We start from the raw sequence: 25,840 nt of genomic DNA, 5'->3' as shown, positions 1-25,840 counted from the left end.
ACACCTGTGGCCAACATGGCTGCCTGAAAGGGTTCTGTTCTGTTGCAAAACTGAAAAAGTCCACTGTGTTGGTTTACTGTATGTCAGTGTGGATCCCGAGCCAAAATATTGATGGTTTGAACCAAATGGGCCCATAGTTACAGGTCTGTAACTCTGTCCTTGGCTTAATTCATACCAAATTGTTTGATGTGATGATGAACAGATGATTAAGGCCATGGCTACACGGAGATGGATATTTCTGAAGCTAGACATTTTTTTGTGCTGTTGGGGCTTGCAGCCACACAAAGCTGGATATTTCGGCCACGAAGCTGGATATTTTTTAAACCGGATAAATAAGTGAAGACATTGAAAAATATCCAATTCACTGGATCCGTGTAGACACGGTACCCGGATATCTCTGAAGACTTTACTGTGTGTGTGCTTGTTAGACCTAGATATCTTTGTCGTGTGGACCTAGATATTTTTCTATGTGGATATCTGAAAAACCAGGATATATGAAATATCCAGCTCCGTGTAGCGATGGCCTAAGTCAGGGGTTCCCAAACATTTTAGCTGGAGACCCAAAAAAGAAATGTGACGTCTCTCCCCAGGACCCAAACTAGTGAAAATAGCTAATCTACAAGCTCATACCGCATTCGCCTCGCTTGTAGATCTGCTAATTTCACAACTAAAATAAAATCTTCACCCTAATTTGTGTCAATTCTTTGATTTCTTTAATCACTTATGAAATTCTTTTGAAAAATGTTTGAATTATTTTTTCATTCATGAACATTTTTAGATGTGCTTGTGCTTGTTGACAGCACAATCATCAGTGTATTTTAGATTCATGTCAATTTGTGTTTTCAGATGTTTAACTACTTGAACTAAAGTTGACCTTTGGGGAACATAAGAAAATCTGTGAAGTAAATCGTTACCAAGAAATTTCTTCACCAATGTGTTTCTAAAGGTGTGTATAATAATGTACTAAAAGGTTGAAATTCAACTCCCGGGGGAAACCTCATAAAAAAAATTATTCGTGTTTGTGTCCCATTAACTTTACTATAGAGGGAAAAAATACCAAAAATAAATATGCTTTAAGTAGCATGTGAGGGGTCAAACTAGGGTTTTTTCATGATGCTGAATCCTTTGCAAGCATTTGTTTTGCACGAAAAACATTCCGTGGGCTACAAATGGCCCCTAAAAACGTGAAAAGGTGATGATTCATCACTAAACCATCGTTTTGTGGGTCCGTTTTTAGCCCAACGTACAAGTAACACTCCCAACAATTTAAATCGTTAAACGTGCACATTTGAAACTTGGAGATACGAGGTTTCTGCCTGACAGTGACGATATTTTAGTGATTATGTTGCGAGGAAAACGTTGAGATAATAGCCATTTTGGTTAGAACTGACTGAAAATAACTTGGCACTTCAAGTTTAAAATGATACAAAATATTTTTTTAATTCCAAATATTTTCAAATTATCTCGCGGCACCCCTGGACTGCCGTCACGGCACCCCAGGGTGCCCCGTCACCCACTTTGAAAACCCCTGCCCTAGGGGTCCTGGACCCCTATTGAAGACTTCCTGATTTATGTGATCAGATTGTGACTCATCTGGTGTTGTTCTTTCAGTCTGGACCTCGGGGTGAGTGACAGCTAGGGGAGGTAACCATGGGCGCTGGCTCCTCCTTTTATGGCCCCAAACACGTTTACCTGGATGTGGACGGCAAGGTGCAGAAGGTGGGTCACCATGGTTGTGGTTCCGACTCCGAAGGGACAGTGGTTCTCAACCTGAGGGCCAGGGGGGGTCCCCACTTTATTTTATGGGGGGTCCCCAGATGATTAACTTAATGTGCAACATTGTTTTCTCACTCAACAGTAAACAAACCAACATAAAGTTTGAGTGTATAGAGTAGACTAGGGTATCTGCACAGTTCTAAAGTGACAATTTAAGGACTTTTTAACACCTCTAAAATGACAAATTAAACATTGGCCAAATTGTCAAAAAATATTAGAGGCAGAAATTGTGAAAATAGATTATCTACATGCTCAAAACGCCTCGCAAACGTGAGGCGTTGTGAGCATGTAGATCTGCTATTTTAAGATTGAGAACCAATGTGTTATGAATTATGGTGTTCTTTAATCATCATTGCTGTCAGGCAGAAACCTATCTTCATATTCTAACATTTTGTGTTTTTTAAATGAATTTCCTATTTGTTCATACTTGAGTGTCACACAAAAGTAGCAGATCTGCAAACTTGAAACGTGTCACTTCGAGCCACGCTTCGAACTTGTACTACTTTTGCTTCTTTTTTTTTATCCTGAAAAGTAACAAGTATCGGGCTTGCAAGTTGAGGCAATACAGGATCAAGATCAGGGAGATCAAGAGAGAGTTCATATCAACCGCTGCTATTTATTTCGCTGTTTAGCCAGTGCTGGTGTCAGAAACTATTACTCTCTTTTCAAGTGGATGGGTTTTTTGAGAACTTTACACTTTGACATTTTATTACTTTAATAAACATTATTAACCTTTAACGCTGGTGAATGCTAACCTGGTGAATGTTAACCTGGTCGGACCAACGGGAGGTCGTAACTGGAAGACCTGCAAAAAAGACTGTCCCATTTCAGGACAGGATGTCGAAAGATGGCGGCATGCACACGCTTGCCAAATAGGCTTAATTTACCGTCTGTAGAGAATATGGGCGTCACACTGTCCATCCATTTTTACAGTCTATGTTTTGGAAATATGAGGTTTCCACCCAACAGAGAGAGAGGTTAGGTTGTTGGTTTGGAGAACGTGGTGCTTACTGGAGAGGCTCATTATTAACTTCATAAGCCATTGGTTCTCAAAGGTTTTAATTTCCAAGGACCCCATAACTCTCAAGAGTTCCACAGCTGGAAGGAACCATTTGGAACCCGCTCACATTGAGAACCACTGCCTTAAGGCCTATTTTTGTACTTTGTCTTACAACAGTGTTTCAATCCTCTAAGGAGCTATGCTGCCATTTGACTTCTACATTACAGTATGATGTTGCAGGCAAAATGATACAAAGAAATTGCGGCCAGTGTGAAGTGAGCGGCACTATTTATGAGTAAATTTCAGTACGGACAGACACGGGACCATCGGACAAAGCCAGATATAGGAGCTGTTGGCACTGCTCAGATATTATTGGAAATAATTCATAGTTAGGGTATAGTCCAGTAAATTACGTTTCTAAATATAGCTTTGAGTGGGGCAGTCAAATATCCCACTTTGAACCTGGTGTCTCTATTTTGGCGATGTCATTATTGCGACCGCAGGGAGCAAGTTACTGTGAAAACCTGCAGCAGTTCTGTCATGCTGTTACTCTTGCCTGTCACACTGTTACTCTTGCCTGTCACGCTGTAATGCTTGCCTGTAACGGGGGGCGCGCGCACACACACGCACGCACGCACGCACGCACGCACGCACACACACACACACACACACACACACAATCTGTCTTGTTTGTGCTGCTCCACACTGATTGCAAAAAGTTGAATTATGAATGTACTGATTGTGTCATGGCACACATTATGTTCCCTTCAGAAAGTATTTTCTTTTACACAGACCTTATTGAGGGTTACTTGTAGCTATAGGGCTGTCACGATTATGAGATTTTACATGACGATTAATTGTCACTCAATTGTGATTAACGATTTAATTGTGTTTTTGTCGTTGACAATTACATTTCTGTTTGGCTTTTAGGCTTTGAAGTTGCACATGGCAGTCATGACACATAACTTAAAGAAATGACTGACATATTTGACAATTTCATATAAAAAAGGACATTGATAGTGGAAATAGCCGATCTGCTATTTCCACTACTTTTTGAAAGTGTTTGTAACTATATTAACACTTCTCAACATGGAAACGATTATGACGATTATGCAAAATAATTGCGATTATACCTCAAATAACCATGAATAGATGATTATGTAATAATTGTGACAGCCCTACTAGTAGGTACACTACACACACACACACACACATGCACACGTACACACAATCGAAGATTGTGACAAAGAATGAATCAGGCATAAGTGATTAATAATGAGGGAATTGGAGAATAACCCTAAATAACCCTTACCATTGCAATAACATGCAAGCATTCCCATGTCACACCTCACCTCCAGGGAGGGTTATAAATAGCCTACCGTCCACTGTAGTGTGTTGTGTGGCTCACAGGTGTCTCTGACACATCCAAACATCTGCTGTTAGCAGGTTAAACACTGCTACCACTCTCTTCTCTCTTATTGTCATAGTCCGGAGTGTAGGCCTGTGAATGTTATTAAATAATCGACTTGTCGCAATTCTTTTTGCATAACTGTCATAATCGTGTTGAAAATGATTAATGCAGTCCATTGTAAATAGCAGATCGCGACGTGTTGTGAACTTGTGGATTGACACATTTTGAGTATAACATATTAAATATAGCGTATTTTGGCCATAATTCGAGGCAGGATTTTTTTTTCTTTCTTTCTTTTTTTGTCATATCTACCTCCTGCAACTTTGTTTACAAGGCCTCAATCTGGAAACCCATCGTCCAAAAAAGGAAAAAACAGCACCCTCTGTGGTTTTTCTCCTTTGAATTTGCCTCTATAGGGACACCTCCCGCTTCCACTGGAGCCGTTTACCCTCCTTCAAAACAAGATTAACCAACAAAAAACATGTTTTTTTCCCCTTCTTTTTTTGTCTTTTTCTTTTTTTTAGAGCAGGCATAATTAACACCTTAAAGTGAATAGTAGGGTCCATTGTTAAACATAGTTAAATTGACACTGGATGTTGCTGTGTAGGACATCATGTAAGTCTCCAGGACAAATACATCTTTTTGTCTCTTTCGCTTTAATCACAGCGCTCCAGCGACGGCAGAGCAGTCGTTAAGGCACTTCTAATGACAAGCCGACGAGCAGGCTCTTAATCCTGTGGTGTCATGTTTCCATGTTCCAAACACACTGCGTTGATGAATGACACACAGTAGTGTGGCCGATGCACCGCTGAACTACTGTAGAGTGGTTCAAGTACAGAGCTGGCTTTGACATGTGTCTGTTCAAGAGACCCATAGAGGCTGACCATTTGTCTGGTCCACCTGCTGACCACAACATTTTACACTGCAGGGCCACAGTTGTCTTATCAAGTCTAGAGAGTCAAGAATGTTTGAGAGGCAGGGGCTGAAATTTCTAAAAGGGCCTTTTGGTGAAAATATCGAAAATAGCAGACCTCCAAGCTCGGAGGTTGGAGCTTGGAGGTCGGCTATTTTCGGTGCTTGATACCACACTGAACTAAGCATAATCAAGTCAATACTGGAGTTGTGGCGTAACGGCATGGATTTCTACACAGAGAGGGCAATTCTTTCAACATAAGATGCTGCATTCAAGTTCAGGAGAGTTTGGACAAGGCAATTCTCTTGAATGCTGCCTTCAGTAATGGAATGTAAAGGGGCTCTAACTGTGGGGGCTACAATCACCCCCCTGATCTTTGGAGCGCGCCCTCGCGCTTCACACTTCACGCCGCGGACCGCCGCACACGACGTGGACCTGTCCCTCACGCGAGGATACCACGCTCCTCATCCTGCCAACAATGCCAGATTGTAGTGATACGCGGAAGCGGGGATGGAACCCGGGACTCCCACTCGCCAGTCCAACGCACACCCAGTCATGCTAATAGGGCTGAGCCCGATTAGCAGGGCTGTTGTCGCTGGTTCATGGCTGGTAAAAACTGTGGGGGCTACATATACGTGACATCAAAGGGTTTCACAACTCTGTCTTCCCCGATGCATGATTTCTTACATCTGAAGCCTCGCGAGTCGCGCTACAGCTGTCCTGTTCCTTCATGGACATGTGTGTGTGTGTGTCTGTGTACGTGTGTGCGTAGCCTACGTGTGTGCGCGTGCGCGCGAGTGTGTGTGAGTGCATGTATGTGTAGAGCCTCAGCTCAGTCAGCCAGAGTTCTAACACTGCGTTCATACAGTATCCCCATGTGACTTCAACGTCTGAATTCAAAGAGGTGAAACGTGATAGCCCTCATCCTCTCTGTTCCCACACTAAACATCTCAACAACAGCATGTGACCAGTGGGGAAAAGTAACTAAGTAACTAACTATGTATACGTTTACTCAAGTGCTGTACTTGAGTACAATTGTGAGCTACTTTTATGTTACTTTACTATTTCAATTTTTTCGATTCTTTAGTTTATACAGTACTTTGTCCACTACATCCTGGGGGCAAATATTGTATTTTTTGTTTGTTTTTTTGTTTTTTTTACAAAAAATAAATAACCAACCAAAGAAAAATAAATAACCAACCAACGACTTAAAGCAGGGGTGGGCAATTATTTTTTCCATGGGGCCACACGAACAACACAAAGTTTAGTTTGCTCCCCGCAAACTAAACACATGGCTTTACCTTCGACTTCAGTAAATAAATACTTAGCAGTCCAATTTTTGTTGAATACCCAGCATTTGGCATCGACTTTTCTTTTTTTAGCCACTTTAGCCATTTTTGATGGTTAAGGTAAGGCAGGTCGTCTTGACGTGTGACCAGTCTGACCACCTCCTTTTTATTGAGATAACATCCAATGATCATGCACACCTGCTGATGTGTACCCATTGCGTTCATATGTACGTGAATAGAAATCTTCAAAATAAAAGAAATGCAGCTTTAGTCCATGCACAAGGTAAAATTAGAAAATGTGTTTATTTTGTAATTTGCCATTAACCCTACAAGGGCCGGTCAGAGTGAACCAAAGGGCCGCATACGGCCCCCGGGCCGCACAATGCGGCCCTTTATTATACTCAGCTTTCCAAAATAAACGATCTACCACGATGTGACTATGTGCACAGATCTACAAAGAAAACATTTGTGAAATGGACATTTTGCAGAGTGCTTTTGTGTGAAAGGTATATTTTGATGCAAATACTTTTGTACTTTTACTCAAGTAATTACATTTCTTTTCTTTTGACAGAGTAGTACGTTGTGGTATACTGCCATCATGTGACCTGCTGTCCTCACCCAGGCTGCTCTGTGCTGCAGTCATGGAGATGCACACAGTTGTGTCTTATTATATGTATGAACGTGTGAACGTGGTGGTGACACGTGTTTGCACCGCTGCCTGCTGTCATTCATATTCGTCTCTCTACTGAACTGTAGGTTATTACTAGCCTGGGACGGCTTCCAATTTCGGGCTTTTGATCCGGTCGGGAGCGGATGGGCTCCTACGTCATTTTGTATTCAAAACGGACTACAGTTTGGCAGGAAACCCCAAATCGGAAACAGTTTTAACCCCTACTTGCGCATGCGCTAACTACTTGCGCATGCGCTACTTGGTTGAAACTGTTTCCGATTTGGTGTTTCCTGCCAAAGTGTAGTCCGTTTTGAATACAAAATGACGTAAGAGCCCATCCGGTCTAGACCGGATCAAACGGCCCGTTTAGTAAACGAATACCAGGCTTTCCCCCAGCGGAAAGCCTGGTGATGCGAGGCTAGGTTATTAGTCTTATTACTAGTCTAGTTCTGGTCCAGAGCGTCAGCGAGTTCTCACTACTGACGCTTTGGCAGGCGGGTGACTCAAAGACTAGACCAGGATTTCTGTACCCCAAAATAAACAAAGCTACTTTGCTACTCACCTAACCAAAGGGTGCCATTGCATTGGTCCAAAATCTCTTGTTCCTACATCCCATTAGTCAGAATCTGATGATGTTAACCTTGTGAAAAATACTATGCCTAAACCTAAACCTAACCCTAACCTCTGTAAAACTATGCCTAAACCTAACCTCAGTAAAACTATGCCTAAACCTAACCCTAAAACCTAACCCTAACTAAATTCGGACTACTGAGATGTAGGACTAATGAGATTTCGGACTTATGGGCAGTCCCCAAACAGAGGTGCATTGTTGAAAGTCTATTCTCCGCAGTGGGAAACCTCTCAGCACCCCACCCACTCTGTAAAATCTAGCGGTCGAGTTGGATGCATTTTATTTCATGACAAAAATAAACTAATAAATAAACTAGCTTTGGTTAGGTGAGTAGCGAAGTAGTTTTGTTTATTTTGACTGAAGTTGAGCCCTCGTAGGGGCTGAGATATCCTGGTCTAGTGTTTGAGTCACCCGCTTGTCAGAGGGTCAGTGAGAAGAACTCACTGACGCTCTGGACCAGAGCTACTACTAGTCCTGAAAAAGTATTTTCTGTTAATTAATGAGCTGGAGAGACTCAGGGACAGGCCCCTGCTACCGAATAAACACGCTATAGCAATGCTATACTATAACAATAATAATGCTTAAAGATATATAGGCCTTTATATTTTTTTACCAAAACGTGTGCGTGTGTGTGTGTGTGTGTGTGTGTGTGTGTGTGTGTGTGTGTGTGTGTGTGTGTGTGTGTGTGTGTGCGCGCGCGCGTCAGGTGATATTCAGTAGACACTGCTGTCCCTGTGACATCAAGGAGCTTCTGTGTTCCTCTTCCAACATACCCAGGTACCCTTCCTTTTCCCTACTCCTCTCTCTCTCTCTCTCTCTCTCTCTCTCTCTCGCTCTCTCTATGCCCTACCAACATACCCAGGTACCCTTCCTCTTTCCTCCTCCCTCTCTCTCTCTCTCTCTCTCTCTCTCAGTCTCTCTGTCTCTCTCTGTCTCTACGCCCTTCCAACAGCTATCAAAAAGTGTGATTCCCTATACCCCAATTAAAACCGCTATAAAAGAGTCTCCAATTTTGCAACTGGACCCAGAGTCAGTGTTTCTCAACCACTGCGCTGCAGACCTTTGGTGTGCCCTTTGAGATGCTTTGGTGTTCCCTTGGAAATTTGACAGTGAAGTCACAATTTAAGGACTTTTAAAACCGTTTTAATTCCTCAAGAAAGAAAAGAAAAAAAGACCATTACTGCATCAAAAGTAATCAACAAACTATATAAAAACTGGTAAAACATTGGCCAAATTGTAAAATAATGTAAGAAAGAGGCAAACATTTAGAAAACAGCCACACACGCCGTATACTGTATCTAGCTGTGCCCTGGGATCTTTCGGCAATGAAAAATATCCCTGGCAGAAAAAAGTTGAGAAACACTGTCTTAGCTTCCCACTGTTTTTCTACAAAATATACATTTGCTTCTCTCTCTCTCTCACTCTCTCTCTCTCTCTCTCTCTCTCTCTCTCTCTCTTTAATTCAAAGGGCTTTATAGCCATGAGAAAACATACGTTGTTTACATTGCCAAAGCAGAAGTGTACACAATACAATACAATACAAACAAGACAAAATATATACGAGTAAAAGGAGTGTAACAGTTTTCATGTATCAAGGTTACATGCAGGGATATATAGGCTACAATGATTAATAGTCTTTTGTTTGTGTTCCATTTGAGATCTCTCTCTCTCTCTCTCTCTCTCTGTCTCTGTCTCTGTCTCTCTCTCTCTCTCTCTCTCTCTCTCTCTCTCTCTCTCTCTCTCTCTCTCTCTCTCTCTCTCTCTCGCTCTCTCGCTTACTACTACTACTTTCTACATTTTGGTGATTATGATCATGATTATGTTGAGGAAAATGGAATAAGAGGTGTCGTCATGTCTCCCCAAGTCAATCCTCTTTCTACTGCCCCCACACCAACACCCCCCCACCCCACAGGAACACCAACATCGTCCTGATGGACCTCGAAGGTGCCATGGTCTCCATAGATCCCTCCATGCCAACCAACACTCCAAAGTACAGTAATAATATTGACACACACACACACACACACACACTGACTGACAGACAGTTATTGAAGCAATAAGCCACAAGATGCATGTGGTTACCTGGTATTTTATAACGGCTCAGAGGCCGTTATAAAATACAGGTAACCAGAGGCCTCGCATGGCTTATCCACCTGTTTCCGCAAGACTTTACTGTAGCATTATCTGCGGGACACTTCCGGTTAACAGCAGACATACAAGCTCACGTCACGTCGCAGATGCAACCGCTGTGAGCTTGTAAATCACACTCGGCCGCGACGCCGGAAATGCCTCTCGCCTTCTGCGCAATGCACGATGGGATGTTGGAAAGATTGCTTTTCTAAAACGGTTACATTATGACAACATGAAAAATCATAGACATGTACCAATTAATTAACTGTTTATTTCACTAATAATTCACTACAAGGTCTGCAAGAAAGTAGTTCCCGGCCAGGCTGCAGAAACAACACACCTGTTACTTGCTATCAGAATGGGGAATAGGGGGCGCTTGCTGTTTTTACAAGCCCCGCCCAGAGTCACTCAGTTACTGTCCTATGTGTGCGGGCGGTGCTTAGAAGCCCCGCGCAGCAGGATTTGAGAGAAAATCAAGCGCTCCCTTCTCCAGTTCAGCTTCACAACACTGTGGAAAGAAATAACCCACCTGGGTTTGATATAAACTGATTCAAGGTGTGGATTATGGTGTGATTTTAGACGCTGGTCTAATCAGAAACCAGCCAATCAGAATCAAGTATTGGAACTAACCGTTTTAGAAACAGTAGTACACTATAATGCTACATGTTCCTGGTTTTGATGAAAAGAGTGTCATGGTGTCTGTGAAACGGCTTTTATTTAAAGACATTAACTAATTGACATAAATGATCTGAATTGAGGATGAATGTGTGTTTCTCTCACACAGCTCCTTGTATAGAGTTGTCCCGCTCTCCGCCAATCAGCTTGGAGGTAAAGAGACTTTCCGTTACATGCCGTTCAGCCCTCTAAAAGCTCCCCCCCCTACCCCCCCCCCCCCCCCACACACACACACACACACACACACACACATTCCTTTAACACCGATAAGCAACAATTACCAGAAGTGACTGTTGTTCCCATGCATGCAGTGACTCTTCACCTGTGTGACTGTTGTTTCCAATTACTCTTCACCTGTGTGACTGTTGTTTCCGTGCAGTGACTCTTCACCTGTGTGACTGTTGTTTCCGTGCAGTGACTCTTCACCTGTGTGACTGTTGTTTCCGTGCAGTGACTCTTCACCTGTGTGACTGTTGTTTCTAATTACTCTTCACCTGTGTGACTGTTGTTTCTAATTACTCTTCACCTGTGTGACTGTTGTTTCTAATTACTCTTCACCTGTGTGACTGTTGTTTCCGTGCAGTGACTCTTCACCTGTGTGACTGTTGTTTCCGTGCAGTGACTCTTCACCTGTGTGACTGTTGTTTCCGTGCAGTGACTCTTCACCTGTGTGACTGTTGTTTCTCTTCCACAGATAAGGAGAGTGTATTCCAGAACGTATTGTCTCAGGTGGCAGATCAGTTCAGCAGGTAACAATGAAAATTTTCCAGAGCGACTCACATTCAGTAAGCCAGGTCAACTCGAGGTAATTGCGTCAAATGCATAGAGATGGTAATCTAGGATCATAGGCAAACACATTGGATCATTGGTAACATGTTCCAGAACGCTTGATTTGGAATCGCACCACAGTTCTCGGCGGACCAGGCTCGTTTTCCATTGACCATGACGGAGGCGCGCGGTCTCAGGCGACCTTGAGCCATGTGAGACACCGGTGAGCGAGTCGCCGTGTCGAGCGTTGCGAAGGTCGCATGAGCCGACTCAGCGCCGTTAGAATTTGTAAACCAGGGGGACAGAATAGTAAATCATCTTTCTGCAGCTCCGCACGTTCCAAGGGAACACAAAGGAGCCCTCCCTAGCTCCGGTTCAGCCAATCAGAAGCTTCCAGGGGCGGGGTTTTCCTAGAACTGTGGTGCGACTCCAAATAACGCTTCCAGAACGTATTCTATAGATCAGTTCAGCAGGTATACAGCGACATACGCATTGTTGTGGATGTTATGTTACGGCCCTCACCCACCCTCACACATACCTCACTCACACCAGGGCCTTTCAAACATGTCGAGCAGTATGGTCGAATAAGACCCAAAATGGTCGATACAAGCTTGCTTGTTTCGGCTATTTGTGTGTGACTTTATACTTGGCTACTACGACCAATAGCTGTATGCAAATATATACTGTATATTGTTATCTACCTCATACATGCCCTACATACGCTATACGTAAACATATATTTAGATTATTGTCTCCGCCCCGTCGGTCTGTGAACAGCTAATCTTCAGCTTTTTTTTTTTTCTTTTTTTTGTGGAGAGTATAGCGCCACCAGCAGACCAGTCTTTGCGAAACAATTGTTTTGATATATTACACAGATTTTGTCCAAACATCGCGCAAATTGGTACACTTTTATGGTCATGTGATCCGTCCAATTTTTCATATTCCATCCTTATTGGTGAATTCCGAACATGGCTGGCCCACAATAATCTACCAGACCTTAACGGAATTATAAGTTATAACATCGAAGATGCAGAGCACTATAATGTAATGGTTAGTAAGTAAATGCATCTCATCCCAAGCTGCACACAAACGTATGTTTGTACAGCCCCAAGCTGCACACCAACTGACCATATCAGCTGGGGACCAGTTTAGACTGCATCCATCCATCCATCCATCTTCAACCGCTTATCCGGAATCGGGTCGTGGGGGTAACAATTCCAACTGAGACTTCCAGATTTCCTTATCCCGAGCAACTTCCTCCACTCCCTCAGGGAGTATACCGAGGCGTTCCCAAGCCAGTTTGGAGATATAATCCTTCCATCTGGTCTTTATTTAGCGACTACAAAACCGCTCCTGCTGCTTCTATTCTCCGGCTGATCTCCTTCTCAGTCTTCCCCTTTCTTTCATTCGTGAACAAGACCCCAAGATAATTAAACTCCTTCTCCTAGAGTAAAGCCTCATTCCCTACTTGGACTGCAGTAAAATCCAATTTATTTTACAAATCCAAGTGTGGTGTTTGGCAAGTTACAACTAACTGTGGCACGGCTGCCTCAGTGCCTCTCATGAGCTTGCCCTTTTCGAACGTGGCGTAGATACAGACGCCCCAGAGTCGGAGGAGGCGTCTACCTTTTCATGTCTACGGTAACAACCGCTAGAGGCTGCTTAAAGCCTTTTAGACCTAAACGCAAATCTGTGTTACTTTAGATTTGAACCACTTTAACCATTATTTTTAACTATTAAAAAACAGGAGATATACACAAGCTTGTATATCTGCTATTTTTGAAAAATCTTGAACATTTGTGCAAGTCTTTGAATATTTCTGACCCGATTCTATAAATGTCTTCTAAATCCTTCTTCTAAATCAGTGGTTCTCAAACTTTTTCATGTCAAGGACCCCCAAAAGTACATGTATTTGGCCGCGGACCCCCATCTCAAAATATGTTGTTCCAGGGACCACCCAGAAGCAAATATTTGAGTAACAAATGTTCGCTTTTAAAAAGATAACATTCAAAGACTTTTCAAAAATAGCAGATCTACAAGCTCGCAGCGCGGCACTCGGTGCCGCGCTGTGAGCTTGTATATCTGCTATTTTTCAACAGTTAAAGCATTCAATAATTCTTGGCCTGAATGGGCTTAAATGAGAGCCCAGGCTAGACATCATTCTCACTGCCACCCACCCATCAGTGTTTTATGTGACCCTATAAGAACAAACTGGATAGACAAAACTCTTTGTCTCCTTTGCAGAGCTTTCCGCATCACCGAGTTGAAGACGGAGGTCACCAACAGGCTGGCCATGCTGGAGAAACGCGTGGAATGTAGGAGTTTCAGTTTTTGTTGTTTTTGTTTTTGTGTGAAATTCTTCTTCTTGCTTTTCAGTTCATATGAATACCTTAGCTACTTGTTCCTTAGATTTTGTTTATTATCACAAAACATACCACTTCAGTCAATTTGTCCATTTGAAAATAGACGATCTACAAGCTCAAAAGCGCTCACTATGCAGAAGATCAAAATATTGTCATATTTTTTATAGATTTGAACATTTGTGAAATGGGACCTTCTGCATAATGAGTGCTTTCTACTTTTGGTCCTTTATGTACATTTTTATGCTAATTGACTACTTTTTTACTTTTACTTAATTGTGAAAAAAGACAGAGTAAGTCTATATTGCGTTATTTATACTTTTATTTACTTTACATGTGAGTACTTGGTCCACCACTGCATATCAGTCCACACACGGCTTGTTGGCAGGGGTGTCACACCAAATTCTGGGCCCTGGGTACAAGGATTCACTGCGGGCCCCCATGAATGTTCTTCATAGGGGGAGGGGTTTTAACCCATCTAGACTGGGAACGCATTTTTACGCATTATTTTGTGCTTTAACTAGCAGATATACAAGCTCACTGCGAGCTTGAAAATCTGCTATTTTTGAAAAATCTTGAAAATGTGTGCAAGTCTTTGAATATTTCAAATCCTTCTAAGGTTTTTCTATGTCAGTGGTGCTCAAACTTTTTCATGTGCAGGACCCCAAAATGATATGTATTTGGCCACACAATATTTAATAGTTCCAGCAAAATTTGATTTTTTTTGCTTAAAAAATACATTACATTATTCAAAGATTTGCACACATTTTTACGAAAAAATAAATAAATAGCAGATCTACAAGCTCGCGCCACCGAGTGCTGTGCTTGTTGTCATTGCAGTGGAAGGCTTGAAGGTGGTAGAGATCGACAAGTGTAAAAACGATCTGAGGAAACTACGGGATGAGATCACCTCCAAGGGTGGCAGCAGGTAAAAATTAAACACTAGTTATTAATTATACTCATTGCATTTTTATATGAATTATAGAACGGGTACACATTATTGTGTATCATTATTTTGTGCTTTAACTATTGAAAAATAGCAGATATACAAAGCTCACAGCGCGGCACCGAGTGCCGCGCTGCGAGCTTGTAGATCTGCTATTTTGGAAAAATCGTGAAAATTTGAATTTTGACCCGATTCTATAAGTGTCTTTTGAAGCCTTCTAAGATTTTTTTTAAAAACCTATGTTTCTGTGTCGTCAAGGAAAAGGTCCTTTTCACTTAACTGAAGCTCAGTTAGTCTGTTCTTGAGAGACTACTATGTCAGTGGTTCTCAAACTTTTTTCATGTGAAGGACCCCCAAACTGAGATTTATTTGGCCACGGACCCCCCATCTCAAAATATTCAGTTCCAGGGACCACCCAGAAGCAAAATTTGACTTACAAACGTTCGCTTTGAAAATACATTATATTCAAAGATTTGCACACATTTTCGCGTCTTTTTCAAAAATAGCAGATCTACAAGCTCGCAGCGCGGCACTCGGTGCCGCGCTGTGAGCTTGTATATCTGCTATTTTTCACTGGTTAAAGCATTCAATAATTCTAGGCCTGTTAATTGCATTTTTATATTAAGACGTTCACGTGTTCATGACTTGGGAAGACCAAAGGAAGTTGTGTAATTAATTTTCCGTCTCCTGGTTTCAGAGTAAACTGTGGTTGTAAATACAACTACACAGAGGATGGTAAAAAGCTCACTCCAAGACGAGACGTTCCCAGTTATCCAAAGGTACTGTGTTTATTTGAATTTTACCTTTATTTCAGTAATCTCTTTTTACAAGGGAGGGCCTGCAGGCCAAGATAGCATCCATATAAAATAACATTAATCACGATACAATAAGATTGATTACTTTATTATAAGTTTGCATAGGAAAAGCACAGGACAGTATAGTTCAGATCGTGGCATTGCCACATAGAGCATCGCAGTGAGGTGTCGGAAGTAAACTGCCTATTCGTTTACCCCATAGGGGATTTCATTATCAGCCATACAATCGTAACAATTCAATGAACACTTTACCAGTAGTCTTGTGGTTGTAAAATGGTTCTATATGCTCCTGTAAAACCCCGAGTATGTATGTAATAACTCTAGTTCTAGTCTAATCTTTTAAACGAACAACATTTGGTGTCTCCCTGGGGCCCAAACTTAAAAAAAAAGAAAGAAAAGAAAAAGAGAAAATAGCCTCGAATTGAACAAGAAACACTGAACAAGAAACAGTGACAGCTAGGCTGATATCAACGTGTGTAACCATGTCCATGTTGTATGTACAGTACACCTTGTCTCAGTAATGTTGTCCATGTGGTTCCCACAGTACACCTTGTCTCAGGAGACCATCGAGGCGCTGAAGAAGCCGACGTTTGACGTCTGGCACTGGGAACACAACGAGGTGTGTTCATATCAACCCTGTTATGACCTCACTTCCCCTTCCTAGTCATCATCTGACTCGCCCTGGAATTCAAAACTTGTAATCCCTATCCGAGTGGATCAGATTTGTGTTTTGGGCCGTTCAACAGCTTTAATATCCCATCAGTGATCATCATAGAATTATCTCTGCAAACATTTATGTCAATAATAAAAGTTTGATTAATCAAATAATGTTTACCACCCTAAATCCTCTGATTCACTCGGATAGGGATTGAATCTTTGGAACAACAGGCATTCATTGTAACGTAGTCCGTCGAGACACATCGGAAGTCCTGAACAAGAGTAGAAAATACCTTGTTTCGCCTCTGGAGTTGCATAACTAACTTATTGGAAACCATGCAAGTTATAGTCAAAGCCGAACTAACCTACTGCTTGGTAGAAATGGATATTCTAAAGTATATTTTTAATATGTCTTCATGAATGGAAATGACAAACAGACAGTTTTCCTGTTACAACATTAAATGAGACAGAGTTGCAGGCTCTCTGTGGCATTCGAAGATTGTTTAACACTCGATCGGGTGACTGAAAAAAAATAACTTCCACTCTGGCTGCATTTATCAGTCAAATTCACAGGTAAATTCTCTCCCTTTTGGCCCAGGAGAGCAACACCTCCTCCCCTGCTGCCAGCGGGGGTTCTATTGTCTTCCAAATGTGAATTAGCATTTCAATTGACCTCTCAAATGGGGAGCGCAAAAGGTGTGAAATTCTCTCCTTGCTTCTGGGAGGGGGAGGAATGGGTGAGACCTGTCTTTATGACCGATAACTAACAGTCACGGTGGTATAATCGTATATTATTTCACACTTAGGAAACGTTTCAGAAGGGGGAAAAAAAACAAGAACATATGTCTTGAGTATTTAGGAAAAGTCATGGAAGGGGACATTTCTGAGACCTTCACGGGGAGAGTTATTGCACTTTGCGATCTCAAAATCGGTCAAAATGACCTGTTAGTCACCCATGTGTTAAGAGTTGTCTGGCATGAGAGACATTTTTTTAATGTGGTGTCAGTCAGCAGTAGTCCTTGTTGGAGATAACCAACATTGTCGGGCAGCAGCGGGTTTAGACAGCGCATGGTGTATTTTGACAGTTGCAGGAGGCTTTGAGACGTTTATCTGGCGCTGGCCGTCTCCTTCCTCCGTTGTGGCTGCAGATGCTGAGCTGTCTGGAGTACATGTACCATGACCTGGGCCTGGTGAAGGAATTCAACATGAACCCCATCACACTCAAACGCTGGCTGGTAAAGTTATGTCCTGGAGGGCTGTCACGGAGCAATTGTGTTTTTGTCGTTGACAGTTACATTTCTGTTTGGTTTGTAGGCTTTGAAGTTGCACATGGCAGATATTACGAGAGACAGCCGCTGATACGAACGACCTACGGCCTGGTCGCGACCTAGGCCACGACCTGGAGGTCGTAGGTCCCGGTTCTGGAGGTCGTAGTTCGCGGTACATACTTGTTAGGTCGCGGCCGGTCTAGTTTCGCGACCCCCGGCCGTGGTTGCGCCACCTCGGTCGTCCCCGGGCCGTTGTTAAAGGTCTTTTTGCAGAATATTCTAGAGCAGCAGCGCTATTCAACCTTTTGAAGCTTGTGATTGGCTGAACCGGAGGTAGGAAGCGCTCCATTGTAGTCACTTGGACCGCGCGAGGTGCACCAAAACCTATCCTTAACCCTAACCCCAACTCTAACTCTAACCCTAACCTTAACCCTAACCCCAACTCTAACCCTAACCCTAACCCTAACCCTAACCCTAACCCTAACCTGCCGACACTGAGTAGCTAACCTGCCGACGCTGTTGAAAACGAGCGCTCCTTCCCTTAGCAAGCGTAGAGTTTCTAAACTCGCGTCCCTTCCCTTAGCAAGCGTAGAGTTTCGATCGCGGCGCTCCTTCCCTTAGCAAGCGTAGAGTTTCTAAACTCGCGTCCCTTCCCTTAGCAAGCGTAGAGTTTCGATCGCGGACTTCCCAGGTCGCTGAATTACGACCGAGATCGCGCAAAACCTCCAGAACCGGGACCTACGACCTCCAAGTCGTGGCCTAAGTCGCGACCAGGCCGTAGGTCGTTTGTATCAGCGGCTCTTGCTGGAGATTACTACATAACCTAAATGTACAAAGAAATTACAGATTTGACAACTTTATACTTCACCTACAAGCCCACAACACGTCACATCGTTACACGTTGTGAGCTTGTAGCTCGGCTATTTCCACTATTTTTGAAAATGTTTGACAATATATGACCTTTTTTCAACATGGAAACGATTATGACAAAATAATTTCGAACAAAGAATTGCGATTAGATGATTGTCATAATCGTGACAGGCCAAGATGGGAGGGAAAATGACTTTTACAACATCACCCAGTTGATGGCTGCACAGATGGCTTTGAAAACATAAAATAGATTAAAAAAAAATAGATGGTTTATAAGCTCTCTCTGCATCACGGACACGTTGTGAGCCGGTCGATAAAATTTTCGCCCATTTTTGGCAATTATTCGCCTATCATGACATTCCCATGCTTTTCTTTTTTAAATATACTACATTTAGATTGACTGGTTTTGATGAGGATTTATTGAGGTGGAGAAAGCTTATGGTAAAAGCACAGGAGATTTGAATAAGTGCATTGTATGCCGGATCAAAGTGGAAATGATATATGAACAGACTAGAGCGCACACACACACACGCGCGCACGCACGCACGCACGCACGCGCGCGCGCGCGCGTCAACAATGAGTGACAATGACTGTGTGTGTGTGTGTGTGTGTGTGTGTGTGTGTGTGTGTGTGTGTGCTTCTATAGCTGGCCATTCAGGAGAACTACCGCAGTAACCCCTTCCACAACTTCCGCCACTGCTTCTGTGTCAGTCAGATGATGTATGGCATGATTAACCTCTGCAACCTGCAGGTGAGGGGGGGGGGGGGGGGGGGGGGTGTGCACGTGCGTGTGGGTGTGCCATGTCATTTTATACTCTTCCTGTTGGTACTGTTGTCATGGCTGCCAGCTCCCACCTGATGTCATGTGGGAGATCAGACTGCTCCAGACCATGCTGAGTGACTGCTAGCTTGCATAACATCTTCAGGCTAGGATTTAAGTCTAGGATGTACAGGTCACCAGAATGCATGATAATAGACCTACAATCTCCCACCATGCAACAGCACATCCCAGACATCCCACAGGGGTCTTTCCCCTTGGGCTCAACCTGCTTCCAGGAAAAGGTCTCTGGACTGAATTTCCACAGATAATTGAAGCACTGGTTGCTGTTCCCATTGCCACCAAATATGTACAGCTCTCCATTGTAGGCAAAGGCTGAATGATAATGACGTTCTTCTGGGAGTCGGTATCCTGAAGGCATGCTCATCCAACAGTTGGTCTCAGTGTCAAACACTCTGATGCTGTTGTAGAAGCTGCCCCCATAGCCCCCAAAGCCCCCAAATACAAACATCTTTGTTCCAATGATGGTGGCAGAGTGAGCTTGTGAAGCAGGTTGTGTAGTTCCTCTGGTGTTAATTAAAGACCAGGCCATTATGGTGGTGTCCAACTTGTACATGTCATTATCTTTAGTCAGCTGGGTGAGTCCTCCATGCACATACATGACCTTCTCCAGGACACAGGCCGAGTGGAGCCACCTTGCTCCTGGAAGATTCCCAGAAATACTGGGTTTGAACCAGCTGTGGGTGTCAACATCAAAGGCATAAATCACATTGCAGTAAGGATACCCTCCCCAGATGTAGACAATTTCTTCTACCAGCACAGCTGTGTGGCCCCAGCACCCAGAGGGGACCTCAATGGGACTTTGTCCTCTATCATTTGTCACTAGGGGCAACTTCCTCCAACGCAAAGACAATGTGTTGAAGATGTGGACTTCAATCTCATCCCTGTTGTTCAGGTAGCTGTCATATCCTCCAAATGAGTACAGCTTGTGTCCGACCACCACAGCAGCGTGGTAGGAATTCTTAGGTCCTCCTTTCAGATGTATCGTCCAGTGAATCATTTCACACAGCAGCAGCACCGGGGACCAGTGAGACTAATTTACAAAACAAGTTGTTAAATAACAGTTGGAATAAAGTTGTTGAAAGACACTTTGTTAATTGGACGGTTACTTTTAAAGGACAAGTACATAGGCTGTGATGACGGATGTTGTGACGTCATTGGGGGTGGTGACTTATGTCCATCCATCCATCCATCCATCCATCCATCCATCCATCCATCCATCCATCACCCATGGTGGTCTGCAGGGAATAATCCTGGGTCCTGTACAGTTTTCTATTCTTATGCTTGCCCTTGGTAAAGTGAAGTAAAGTAAGTTATGTAACCAAGTACATTTACTCAAGTACTTACTGTACTTGAGTAACATTTTTGAGGTTCTTTTATTTTACTGGAGCGTTTCCAATTTTCAATACTTTTGCATACTTTTTCAGTTTTTCATGTGTCTATAGGAGGTTGACCTTCATTAGACCCCCTGGTGTGGTTGTTATGAGCAATTATGTATTGCCTTTGTATTTTGGGTTTCTTCCTGGAGGCTGACACCTTGTGGGTCAAAAGTGCCGGTCCAAAAACACTGATTTAATGACATCATATAATCATCCCCTCCCCTTTTACCATTCACCCAACACTGTGGGTGTGGCTAACTTCAGCTGGGTCACCACCCACCATGACAACCAGGCATACTTAATGAACTGGTGGGTGTGGCCACATAAAAACCCAATTTTAACTCTTTCTGTAACATTTTTTGGAAAGAATCCTCCTCCTAGTATAGCTGATAATCATGTTTTAGGGGGGGAAACATCATGGCACTGCATCTTTAAGTAAAAAAATGTGAGTACCTTTTCCACCACGTACACGCGCACACGTCTCTCTCTGTGTGTGTGTGTGTGTGTGTGTGTGTGTGTGTGTGTGTGTGTGTGTGTGTGCGTGCGTGTGTGTGTGTGTGTGCGCGCGTGTGTGTGTGTGTGTGTGTGTGTGTGTGTGTGTGTGTGTGCGTGTGTGCGTGCGTGCGTGCGTGCGCGCGTGCGCGCGCGCCATCGCCTGTATTTGTTTATGCGTGTGTCTTCCCTATAGGAGAAGCTGACTCTGACAGACATGGGCATTCTGATGACAGCTGCAGTGTGTCATGACCTGGACCACCCTGGTTACAACAACACGTAAGAGTCTCGCCACGGGCGTCACAAGGGGGGGGAAAGTGGGACTGAGTTACTAGGGCCCACGGTGGCCTTAATTATTTTATACTTTAGCTATTAAAAAATAGCAGATATACAAGCTCACAGCGTGGCACCGAGTGCCGCGCTGCAAGCTTGTAGATCTGCTATTTTTTAAAAGAGGTGAAAATGTGGGCAAATCGAATTGAATTTATGTGTTTTTTTAAGCGAGCATTTGTAACTAAAATGTTGCTTCTGGGGGGTCCCTGGAACTAAATATTTTGAGATGGGGGTCAGTGGCCAAATACACATTCTTCACATGAAAATGTTTGAGCACCACTGACATAGAAACAAAGGTTTTTCCAAAAACCTTAGAAGATTAGATTTAGAAGTCGCTTATAGAATCAGGTCAAAAATATTCAAAGACTTGCACAAATTTTCATGATTTTTCAAAAATACCAGATCTAACTAAACCACAAAAAAATGCGTATTAATGTGTTCCCAGTTCTAAATGGGTTAAACCCCCTCCCCCTATGAAGAACATTCATGGGGGGCCCGAAGTGAATCCTTGTACCCAGGGCCCAGAATTTGGCGTGACACCCCTGAGTCTCACCATCTCCTCCAACCGTTGAAAACTCCTCGGGTCCGGGGTAGTGTTCATTTCCTCCACTAAAAAACTATGACAGAAATCGTTTTTCACTGACGAAAATACATACTAAATCAGGGGTCTCAACTAAGGACCCCTTAGTTGAGAAAGAGATGAAGCAGGGACCCCCCCCCCCCCCCCCCCCCACAATATTGTTCATAGATTCCATATAGTTTCATTGTTTGACAGCACAATCGTCAGTGTGTTTTGGATTCATGTCAATTTGGGTTTTCAGATATTTAAAGGGTAAGTTCACCTCTGGGACAACATGATCTTATTGTATTGTTGTTTGGGACACGATCAACACAATGGCGAGTTATTTTTTGTGTTCAATCTGTGTTTTGAGATATTTTAGTATTTCAGCATGAATGATGATGCATTTTGACTTAGGATTGATTGATTGTGTTGATCGTGTCCCAAACGACAATAAAATAAGATCAGGTTTGTCCCAGAGGTGAACTTGCCCTTTAACCACCGTCTATACTGAGGCCCTGTCTATACCTAAAAAATCCCCGGGGGTTTCTGACTTCGTTTTGAAACCTCTACGCCTCCACACGGGCCTGTGTAGAAAAATATGTGTGTCCACACGGTATTATCAAAACGCTATAAATCCCTGTCTGCGCGGCAACCCAAAGCTTGGCACTCTACTCCTCCCACAGTTTCGGCGGCACACTTTTACATCATATTAATTCATATGAATTATAACAGCATTCAGTTTTAACCATCTAAGTCCTGCTATAGTTTTTGTACGGCACATCTAAACCAGGGGGCCAGTTGTCCGGATTTAACATGAAGCAAACACAGAACTAAAAGTTCCTATGATTGGCTGCTAGTTGTGCTGTTCTGGCACCAGAAGCAACATGTTCTCCACAGGATTCCATTCATTTCCCCCAAACCATTACATTTGATTTTCGTACCTTAATAAACATTGTCATAAATACTTTATGGTTCTAGTTTAAAGCCTGGTTTCAATCACCATGATATGCGTTTTGTGAGAATATGGTCCAATTTATGTTATAATTGATGTTAAAGCAGGGTATGCTGTAGGAGGGACTTGTGATCATAGGCTTGTGATGATTCTTCTTCGTGTGCTTTATTTTCGGTAAGCTCAAGACAATGTCCCATGTATCCCTGCGGTTGCACGTTACTGTTGGCAGCCAATAGCATTCCTTGGTACCATTAAAACAATGTTGGCGACACCCGTTTAAGGGCAAAAAAAAGTGTCTTTTTCGCAGCATAGAAATCAATGGGTTTCCCACCGTCCATATTTTTTACAGTCTATGATGTAAACGCAGGGGACTGAGGCGCTGAAGCTCTATATTTAGACATGCGATGGGGCCATTCTTGGGCATCTCTTTGTACGGGTGTTGAGAGACACATCGCTACAGATGTCCAAGCATTGCGTAATGCAATATAATTGTCATTGAGCTGCAGAGCTGGTGTTCGGGCGTGGAAAGACTGCTGACTCATATCATGCATGTTGGGGTTGACCCAACGACACCAAAATATTCTACGTTTTTGAGTCTTGAAAGGGTGAAAACCACAGCATTAGATTATTCCATGACAACTTGACTTCCTCTTCATCTGTCCATTGATCCATGCATCCTTCCCTCCATCCCTCCATCCATCAGATACCAGATCAATGCGCGCACAGAGCTGGCGGTGCGCTACAACGACATCTCTCCCCTGGAGAACCACCACTGTGCCGTGGCCTTCCAGATCCTGGCTCTGCCCGAGTGCAACATCTTTGCCAACGTGGAGTCCGAGGCCTTCATGCTCATACGACAAGTAAAGAAATGGCCTACTCCAGGGTTCCCCGATAGGGCGGCCCGCGGGCCATTTGCGGCCCGCGGGGGCCGGGCTACTGTCTGGCCCCCACCAACCCCAGTAATAATGGTGGTATAAGAGCAGCAACAACACTAGTATAATCGTCGTTGTCGGGTGGAAATCTCGTATCTCCAAATTTGTACGTTCTTTCGCGAATCATACAAGGCCGTCGCACAAAAGTAGTGAAAACTGCAGATCTACAAGCACACAACGCCTCGCACCGCGAGGCGTTGTGTGCTTGTAGATCGGCTGTTTTCACTAGTTTAAATCATTTTTAAAATCATTTAAAAAAACGAACGGTTTTGGACATACAAGATTTTCACCCCACAACAACGAAAACTGTCACTGGAGTAGTGGGAACGCCACCGTCACCCCTGCAATGTTGTGGCCCTCGGCTTGGTACCCTAGACATAATTCGGCCCTTGGAGAAAACTAATTGGGGAACCCTGGCCTACTCTGTTAAAAGTGTTCAAAATGTACATATTTTGCAGTCATGTTCCATTTCACAAGTGTATTGTGTATAAAAATCTTTTGAAGGGGGGGCGCCCGCTGGCCTACTGGTCCAGGCGCATACCACTTTAGGTATTGCCACATGGCATGGATGCCTGGCGGCGTCGCTGGTTCGATTCCCGATCCGGACGGCCTTTGCCGCGTGTCACTTCCCGTCTCTCCCCCCATTTCCTGTCAGTCTGCTGTCTTATCAATAAAGGCATAAAAAAAATCATATATATATATATATATATGTCATAGTATATTAGAGAAACAGCACATTCGAGACGCGGAGCACTCGTGGTGCGGCACGGGGCGGAGCAAGCGGTCGCCACAACAACGTACTCCAGGCGGTGCGCCGCTCTATTGTCCACGACACTGCGAGCGGCTACCGAAGCCCCCCTGTATCCACGAAGCCCAAACGAGTTACGAGGCCCCCCTGGGTCCACGAAGCCCCAAGCGGCGCGAAGGCCAGCGGACCTTGGTCCTGCTCTTCGCCCCCGAGCGCCGCAGGCGCGAGTGGCCGCGAAGAGCGGGCCAGGGCCGCGCGGCCGGCGGAGCGCCGCGCGAGTTACGAAGCCGTGGTGAATGCAATCGTTATATTTATGCCCAGGCCGTAAGGCCTGGGCAAGCGCACGTTAAACGCCCTGTCCAAGTGACTACAATGGAGCTAATGGCTAGGCTAGGCTAGGCTAGGCTAGGCTAGGCTAGTAAATAAAGAGTAAACACTTCCGGTCTGCGGCGAGTTCAAAGCGTGACGTAACTCTCTTATATACACTCTGGTGAATGGCAGAGCAGTGGCTGACGTCGCCATCTGGTGGTGATTAGTGTGTGGTGAACGTCAAAACGAGTGCTCCTTGACAACTTTTACTGGTTTCTTGAACATACTGTAACATATATATATATATAATATTGAAAATAGCAGATCGACAAGCTCAGAACGTGTTGAAAACATACTATTTGGCAGAGGCATATGAGAATTGTGGGAGCCAACGTGTTTGTCTTGAGAGACTATCATTTACATCACTGTTTTCAGACACTGCAGGTCAGACCCAACTACATTTTGTTCTTAACTCTCCCCACGCTTTGAACGTTAACGTTCGCCCCATTTTTTACAGAACCTCGATGCCAATACGGCGCTCGTTCGGTTCGTTCGTCTGATGACTGTAGGCTGATGAGGGGTCGCGCGGCCATCTACTGTAAACACATTTTCCGCGGTGATGGTGTAAAAAATCCATTATGCGTTAACATCAACGGAGAACAATTCACTTCCTTGTTGATTTCCTCTGGCTGTAAGGCTCTGTGGCCAGTGACTGGTCTTCTTCTTCTTCAACACATAACAGGCAAATTCACATTCATTCTCGCATGACGCCGCCCTCTGCTGCCTGGCAGACCAAAGTGCACTATTGCACAATAAAATAAAAAATAAAAAAAATAAAAAAAATAAATGTCTGTCTATCTACTATAACGTCGCAAAGGTAAGCCGCTTTTTGATGGCACCAGACCCAATAAATAAATAAATAATCTGGCAGTAGGAGAGTTAATAATAATTATTTTTTTAATATTCAATAATTTAATGTAATTTAATAAATAAATACACAAATCAAAGAAATGTCATGAATTGGAAGAAAGCATTTGCGAAAATCGGCAGATCTACAGTTACCTTCACTAGTATGGGTCTCGAGCCAAACACTTTGGGAACCACACTGATTTGCAT

At 43.5% G+C, this 25,840-nt stretch overlaps 1 protein-coding gene across 1 annotated transcript in view; it reads left to right on the top strand.

Annotated features, from left to right (window-relative positions):
• Window positions 1-1,650: 1,650 nt before the first annotated feature.
• Window positions 1,651-25,840, top strand: part of pde9ac (phosphodiesterase 9ac) — a gene marked incomplete at both ends in the record, with an annotated part of 32,992 nt that continues 8,802 nt past the window's right edge. Inside the window, 13 exons of the mRNA XM_080732049.1 lie at window positions 1,651-1,719; window positions 8,397-8,467; window positions 9,603-9,680; window positions 10,605-10,648; window positions 11,190-11,244; window positions 13,508-13,578; window positions 14,464-14,551; window positions 15,267-15,348; window positions 15,929-16,003; window positions 17,190-17,276; window positions 18,826-18,930; window positions 21,085-21,167; window positions 23,439-23,595. Coding sequence (XP_080588175.1) covers window positions 1,651-1,719; window positions 8,397-8,467; window positions 9,603-9,680; window positions 10,605-10,648; window positions 11,190-11,244; window positions 13,508-13,578; window positions 14,464-14,551; window positions 15,267-15,348; window positions 15,929-16,003; window positions 17,190-17,276; window positions 18,826-18,930; window positions 21,085-21,167; window positions 23,439-23,595 — 1,065 coding nt within the window. The remainder of the gene's footprint in view (window positions 1,720-8,396; window positions 8,468-9,602; window positions 9,681-10,604; window positions 10,649-11,189; window positions 11,245-13,507; window positions 13,579-14,463; window positions 14,552-15,266; window positions 15,349-15,928; window positions 16,004-17,189; window positions 17,277-18,825; window positions 18,931-21,084; window positions 21,168-23,438; window positions 23,596-25,840) is intronic.

This window comes from Nannobrachium achirus, assembly GCF_963921795.1.
Source record: "Nannobrachium achirus genome assembly, chromosome: 8".
NCBI classification, from domain to species: Eukaryota; Metazoa; Chordata; class Actinopteri; order Myctophiformes; family Myctophidae; genus Nannobrachium; species Nannobrachium achirus.
The sequence above is the reverse complement of the archived record's forward strand: the minus strand, read 5'-3'. Positions and strand labels throughout refer to the sequence as shown.